This window comes from Nematolebias whitei, chromosome 2, assembly GCF_014905685.2.
Source record: "Nematolebias whitei isolate Nwh7 chromosome 2, NemWhi1, whole genome shotgun sequence".
In the NCBI taxonomy this organism is placed as follows: Eukaryota; Metazoa; Chordata; class Actinopteri; order Cyprinodontiformes; family Rivulidae; genus Nematolebias; species Nematolebias whitei.
This window is the reverse complement of record NC_056499.1, coordinates 29744886-29752550: the sequence shown is the minus strand read 5'-3', so window position 1 is coordinate 29752550 and position 7665 is coordinate 29744886. Positions and strand designations below refer to the sequence as shown.

Below are 7665 nucleotides of genomic sequence, written 5' to 3'. Positions count from 1 at the left end.
TCTGTCTGTCTGTCTGTCTGTCTGTCTGTCTGTCTGTCTGTCTGTCTAAACAGCACCTTTTATATCGGTGAGTTATTTTGATGGAATGGCCGATGGTCGATATTTAATTTTAAAGCTAACATTGGCCAATACCGATACCATGCCAATAATATCGTGCATCCCTACTTAAAGATGGTCTTGAGACAGCTGATGAAACTTAGTTTCAGTTTCCCTGACTTTTCGTGTAACTTTCTATGACAGATAAAGCCATTCCCATTATGTCACATTCCCCTTCACACAGAAACAAACATAGAAACAGTTGGCGTGCTCGGTCCTGCTTCCTGTTTGCGTCAGCAGGCACCATTTCTGTGAGGAAACCTAATTACCCTGTGCCATGTTCAGAGCACAGATATGAGAAAACCAATTATTTACTCCAGCATTTTTTTTAAATAACCAAAAGCACCGAAGAATATCTTGATATGCATCCCATTGCCGTGTTTAGTCGCTTACAAAAGGGGAAAATTAAATTATTTCTTTATTTATGTGAAAAGAGACACCCAGAAGGGGTAATAGAAATTATACATGAAGCTTCATCACTTTTTAAAGACAAAAAGGCTTCAAGCAAATGCTCTCAAAGGTGGCTCATAAAGTGGCAGAAATTGCTATGCAGGAAACCACTTCTTTGTTAACTCTCTGTAATATTTCCTTTAAATGGCTGAATACGCTGAGATATTAATTGTTACATTCTCTTGCACATATCTCAAACCCTGGGTGAATGCTAATGTTATTTTTATCAATAAACCCCAAGCCATTGCACCGAGAACTTAATGGCTTTTAAATTCAGCATGCATCTTTATGTTTTATTATTATTGTGGGAATTTTTCAGACCGTTTGGATCCTCGTTAATTCAGATCATATCGTTAATCTCTGACAAGTCTGAGAACGAATCCCAAACTTTATCTGGTTCATGAGATATTGGAGATCAGAGGGAACCATTAATCTTTGTCACTTGACGTGTTTTTCCTTTCACACTTCATCATCCTTAATGTGCTTCTATAAGAGCCAGATTTATAAACACTTTGTTAAAATACATCCACCTACACCAAAACACAGTTCAGATGTTGGTGATCTTGTTTGTTTGAGAGCAGGGTGGAGGTAGGAGTTTAAAGTACTTGTGCTACCTTTTGAGAAGCGGCATAAATAGATTTTTACACATTATTACTTCGAAAGTGGTCAATGTTTGAAAGGAGAACCTCGTCTGCTGGCTCACTGAGACGAGGAGGACACCCCTACACACAATCTCGCCTTCGCTCAGCCACATGTGCATGTAGTCACTTTGTCAAAGTCATTTAGCCCAGAGGCAGGGAGAACAGCAGGGAGGGGGTCTCAGCTCTCATAACAGCAGGCCTCAGTGCAGGGGGTGAAGCTAGTGGAGCAAACCACAGTCTGTTTCAGCTGCAACTCAGAGAATGTGCGTTCAGCTGCTGTAACTGTGTATGTAAAAATTAAAGAAAGATTTTTAGGAGTAGCTGCAGATTGGATTAATGAACCTAAAAAGAAAGGTTGAAATGTTACTAGAGCCCGACCAATATGGAAATTTTGGCTATCATCGATACCAATATTGGTAGGAGAAGGCTTTTTTTCATTCAACCTTTATTTATACAGGTTAATCCCATTGAGCCTCAGGCCCTGTACACACGTAGCCTGGTGTTTGAAAAAACGAATATCTGCGCAAAAAAATATCGCCGTACATACATGTTCGGATAGAGAAAATGATCGTCTACATGAACCCGGTGATGTTCACCACAGAGCGTTGTAAAGAATATGCCCAACCCATAGGAGGCAGTGTAGTGCAAAGGTGAAACGTATATCAGCCAATCACAACCCTTCAAAGCAACCACAACTTCCTGTTAGTATTGAATCATGGCGCCTGGAGGTTCGTTTGTGTGGACAGACCGCGAGGTTGAACTACTATTAAATACCGTGTTGGAGTACAAAGTTAATAAAACTCAGGACGCTGAATGGCGGTATTGTGCCTCCGTATCGGTAGGGATAGTTGCTGTAAAAGAGCTGAACACCAAGCGCTTTTTCTCCTTTGTAATTCCATCTGTTGGAGCAGTTGTGCTTGTAAAAACAAGCAAGCAAAAATTGCCTGAACCAGCGTTACAATTAGTACTTCCCTAAACGCAGTCATTTTCCCTCAGAATGAATGGGCAAACAAAAACAATTGTCGCACATGTGACGTCAGCGCCGCGCTGCACCATCTGTCGCAGACATAATGCGCATATCTCCGGTTCCGAAAGTCCACACGCAAACCCGAAAGAGGAGATTTCTCAAATCTCCACTTTGGTCAGAGTTTTTGTTATTATTCGTTTATAGTTACATCAACCGGAGTTCACGTGTGGATGAAAGGCCACACCGCATGATAAACTATTCGGTTTTCCTGATATCCGGCTACGTGTGTACAGGGCCTCAGGGACTCATTTACAAGAAAGACCTGATTTATTTAACAAAGAGTGATGACAACAGTGGATAACAACGACAACAATAGACGATCATAAAAGAGGCATACAAATTATATATATATATATATTAGTTTATTTTATTTTTACAAATTAAAATAAAATGGCAACCAGAAGGCAGTCAAAAGGAAAAAGTAGCAAAAAAAAAACAGCTAGATTATAAGGCGATGTACAAAACTAAAAACAGGAACATGTCTGCATTGGTTCTTGCCAGGAGCTTAAAAGATGTTTGAAGCCACTTAGAGAGGTCAAGGTTGAGAGCTTCAGATCTTTTTGCAAGATATTCCAGGAAACAGGAGCAGGGTAGGAGAAGACCCTTTTGTCAAGTTCAGTCTGCACTGAGGGGACACTGCAGGTAATAATGTCCTGAGAGTGCACGCCGTAGCTGCACTCACGCAGAGAAATGTAGGAGGAGATGTATGAAGGCAGCAGACCAAGAAGTGATTTAAAGATGAAAATACCAGTGAGAGAGTCTGTGTGAAGTTAATGGTGACCAGTTAACCAGTGAATACAGGGTGCAGTGGCGGGTACAATAATCACAGCCAGTTATGAATCTTAGTGCACCATGATAGACAGCATCCAACATCTGCAGGGTTCTTGTAGGAGCGTTCATGTAAATAATGTCACTGTAATCAATGGAGGGAAGGAAAGTCACAGATACAAGGCGTTTCCTAACATTCAAAGTTAGACAGGATCTATTTCTGAAAAAGAAACCCAGTTTAACTTTTAGTTTCTTTACTAGGTTTTCCACGTGGAGCTTAAAAGAGAGATGTGAATTGATCAAGATACCCAAATATTTATAGGAATCAACAAACTCAATAGGAACACCACTTGAGGATAAAATCAGAGGAAGAAATGCTAGGACTGACTTCCTGTTTGAAAAAAGCATCCCTTTGGTTATGTCGACATTTAGGGCAAGTTTGAGACGGAGCAAGTCTGACTGGATGATGTCAAAGGCGAATTACAAAAGCTGGAAAGCCTTAGCAACTGTTTTAGCTCGACAATAAACAACTGTGTCATCAGCATAGAAATGTAAGGATGCGCCAGGGATGCTTTGACCTACATTACCTATGTAGATTATAAAGAGGGTGGGTCCTAAGACTGAACCTTGTGGTACACCATTGTTGACTGTTAAATAACTGGAGGAAGTACCATTATGTTGAACACATTGCTTCCAATCTAAAAGATAGAGAACCAACCAATGGTGTGACACAAGATGTTATGATCCACAGTGTCAAAAGCTTTAGACAGGTCTAAAAAAATGCAGCACAATAATCTTTAGCATCCAGTGCTTCAACAATTAAGAATCTTCAGTGAAGCAGTCGTTGTGCTGTATTATTTCCTGAAACCAGATTGATGGTGAGGTAAGATGTTAAATGACTCCAGATAATTTTTGATTTGAGAGTTTTTCAGTTTTTCTAGAACCTTGGCTAAAATGCAGAGTTTAGAGATTGGTCGATAGTTGTTCAGTGAGGTGGGGTCACCTCCCTTCAGCAAAGGAAGAACAAAGGCTGTTTTCCAAGCATCTGGAATGGAGTTTGGGCTTATGGAGAGATTAAAGATGTGGGTAGGAGAAGGCTAATGCCAATAACCAATATAGGGTACTGGCTGAACTTTTTTGAGCTTTGTCCACCCCAAGAATCTTATTAAACAGCTACTTTTAAACCTGTTTAACACGAAGTCTTCAAACAATCTTCAGTCTTCTTAACGTGAGTTCACAGTTCCTAGCCTCCTCACCATAAAGTTATCAATTGTGTTACAAAAATATAAATTAAACAAAGAAACACCCTTCCCTGTTCATTGTTTAAACAGTTAGTCATGTATGGTGAAGTCCTAGTTAGTATTGACCGCAGTGGCTTTCTTTTTTAAAATTTATTTTACAGATCACTTACAATAAACTTGTCTCTGTTCAGCAAATTATGCCACACAGCAGTGCTCGCTGCTTCGGCTGTGCTGAAAGTGAAAGTGAAAATGAACGGCCATGACTTGAAAGTAGTCTGCATGCGCCCTCTGCTGGATACATTGTACAATTACGCCTTGTGCAAATAAGGACACGGCTTGTTCCCTGTGTTTATATTGCCACATAATGGTACAATTATCACTGATACCAATATGTCCCCAAACACCTATATCGGCCAAAAATAAATAAATAAATAAGCCCTAATGAAATATACATTTTGCATTAACATTCTCCAGGTTTTTATATTTGTATGTGTGTGAACTGTCTGTGTAACCTTTCTGATGTTCCACATGAGGATTTTATCACTAGTAAATCATAGATATCACTTCTTGTGTTTACCGTTAGTGCCTTAAATCTTTGTTTAACAAGACTTTGGAACGACACTGTTAATTTAATTAAAGTACTTTGTGAAATTGAAAGTGATACTAACATTTTGATGTAACTTCATTGTGTTCATCACACAAAAAAAAAAAACAATGGCAGGTTGCTCCTCGTGACATTTCTTCCTGTGTGCTTCATGAACAGGAGGAAAGGGAATCCTTATTTGTCTATGATTAATTTTTTTTAACTTTCTTGACTTGATCAATTTAAAAAAAAAAATCTGAAAAATGTGCTAAGTAAATTTCCAGGAAAAATAAAAAGTAACATAAAAGTTTGAGTACCTCATAGATTTTTTTCTTTCCTTGTTCCTACATAAATATAAAATGAACAATAAAAATCACAGATTGGCAGAAAATGCATTAAACTTGGTAAAGAAATTTTAATCAAACAAACCAAAAAAAAAAAAAAAAAAAACATTTGGATATATATATATATATATATATATATATATATATATATATATATATATATCAGCATTGTATCAGTATTGGCCGATATTAGTGATAAAGTTAAATATCGGCCATCCACCATTCCATCAAAATGACTTACTGATATAATAGGTACAAATCTGCACTGTTCGAGTGTTGTCATTGTGTTAGAGAGAGTAAATTTCATGAATAAATTTGACATTAAACATAATCCAAGTTGAAGTGTTACATCATTTTCAACCCCTTTTTGACATCTACATTTGGTAGCAGTCCAAACTGACAGAGCCCATGCAGAATAATGTAGTATTTTAATTCCACAGCAGAGAAAGCTATGTTGTATCTGTATGTAGGTCTAGGGGAAAAAAATATCTGTATTGGTATCGGTTATCGGCCAAATAAGTTTTAACATATCAGCATATCGGATATCAGCCAAAAATCCAATATTGTGCATCCCTAATATATATATATTATTTCTAATAATAGATATTCTGGTGAGGACCATCTCAGATTAAAACAATGATTTGAACAATATTTCTTCATAACTTGTGATTTGTTCAAGTTTCAGATAATGTGGGTTTATAATGAAATACATTTAGGAAGAAGAACTATTCAAATGTTAAATGATTGTGCTACACAACAAAGCTAAATCATTTTTCAGGCTTTTTGGCTTCAAATCTGCATTACAGGCACCATGAGCTGTTTGGTCCTGCAGCTTTTCAATCAGTTTCCACTTCACCGTCTCGTGTCTCTGCCTCTGGCTGACCAAGCTGTCTGTCCTGACGCTCGGTCATTGTCACTCTTCATCAGCCTTGTAGCTCTTCCTCCTGAGCCGAGTGGCCAGCATCGATTGTCGGTCACCTCTGTCTCGGCCATCACAGGACTCACACACCAACAGTGACTTTAATGAGGTCCCTCTCACAGCGCCGGCCTGACCAGCCGCACCTCATGATGTGCTCGAGCCATTTCTACCACCTCTGCTTTTCTTTTCATCTTTCCCCACAGCACTCCCCTCAGATTGCTTCTGAGTTCCCCCTGCTATGACATGGTGGATGCAGTTCATTGAAGCTGCTCCTCTCATCACCCCCTGATGTTGTTGTGGGAAATGATGATGTATGGCTTCACATGTTCCATCAGACCTTTAGACGTACTTTAACATTGTATTTCTCATTACAGGCCTCTGGAGATTTCCAATGCCTACGTATTTTTTTGTTAGCGTTGTTATTGTTTTTATCACCAAAATATCTTCTGGTCCTTTTCACAGTGTCATCTTTTATTCAGCATCGTTATTTTTCTAAACGCCATTATCTGTGTCATTTTTCCCTGCAGCTCCCTGTACAGCCAGTACATTTTTCTGCCACAGCAACATGTGTATTAACAACACGTTGGTGTGCAACGGGATTCAGAACTGTGTCTATCCATGGGACGAAAACCACTGCAAAGGTGATCCTTTCCACTCTCAATATCTCCATCTGATGTTAACTGGCATGTTTTCATAGCTACTTTTCTGTAGACCTTTTTATTCCATTCTGCCTGACTAATTTTATCGTCTACCCTCTCATCCTCCTTCAGAGAAGCGCTCTAAGGGCCTTTTCCATCAGATCACTAAGACCCACGGGACTGTTATTGGTGTGTCGTCCGGCATAGTTCTTGTTCTTCTTATCATCTCTATTCTTGTCCAGATGAAGCAGCCCAGAAAAAAGGTAATTCAGGTTTTTGTTTCACATTCAGATGGTTATTCAGGGGCAGACAGCAGGACTGCAGTGCAGACCAGTTTATATCAACAGATGTTCTGTAGACGGGGGAGGATAAAAAGTCAATTCTTGTATAAACCAAAACAGTAGTGTAGCTTCAAGTTTTTAATCTTCTGTTAACTACAAAATGTTAATCACCTGTCTTTAACAAGAATTCATGTGTGGCTGAGTGGAAGTTGCTGTAAAACCTGCGAGCGACTTTTGACAAAAAGTGCAGACTGGTGACAGGAAAAGAGCACTTCATATCTGTAATTGTGTTCAGGTGTACAGAAGGTTTTTAATGAGCTCTGTGGGCAACAAATTGTTTTCAGTGCTCATTTTAGAGTAAAACTGCTCTTTTTCTACCAATGACAGATTTTCATTTAGAGTGTTTAAGCTCTTATAAAGCTGCTTTTAAAACATTTTAAAATAATGAAGTACAGCACGACTTGATGAGCATCTGTTAAAGGTTGCAGAAAAATTATCCTTTTATTCATTGGTTCCATCAACATTTAATATACAGTAGTCCCTCAGTGAACATGGGGGGTATGTTCCAGACACTCATGCAATAGATGAAAATCCATGAAGTAGGGATGTTATATTTATTTTAGTATTTACATATATATACATATATATATATATATATATATATATATATATATGTA

The 7665-nt window shown here is 38.5% G+C and overlaps 1 protein-coding gene across 1 annotated transcript in view; it reads left to right on the top strand.

The window, feature by feature from the left end:
* The window catches only part of LOC119423822 (neuropilin and tolloid-like protein 2), a 32628-nt gene that overhangs the window by 22590 nt on the left and 2373 nt on the right, over positions 1–7665 (top strand). Inside the window, exons 8-9 of the mRNA XM_037691238.1 lie at positions 6597–6710; positions 6840–6970. Coding sequence (XP_037547166.1) covers positions 6597–6710; positions 6840–6970 — 245 coding nt within the window. The remainder of the gene's footprint in view (positions 1–6596; positions 6711–6839; positions 6971–7665) is intronic.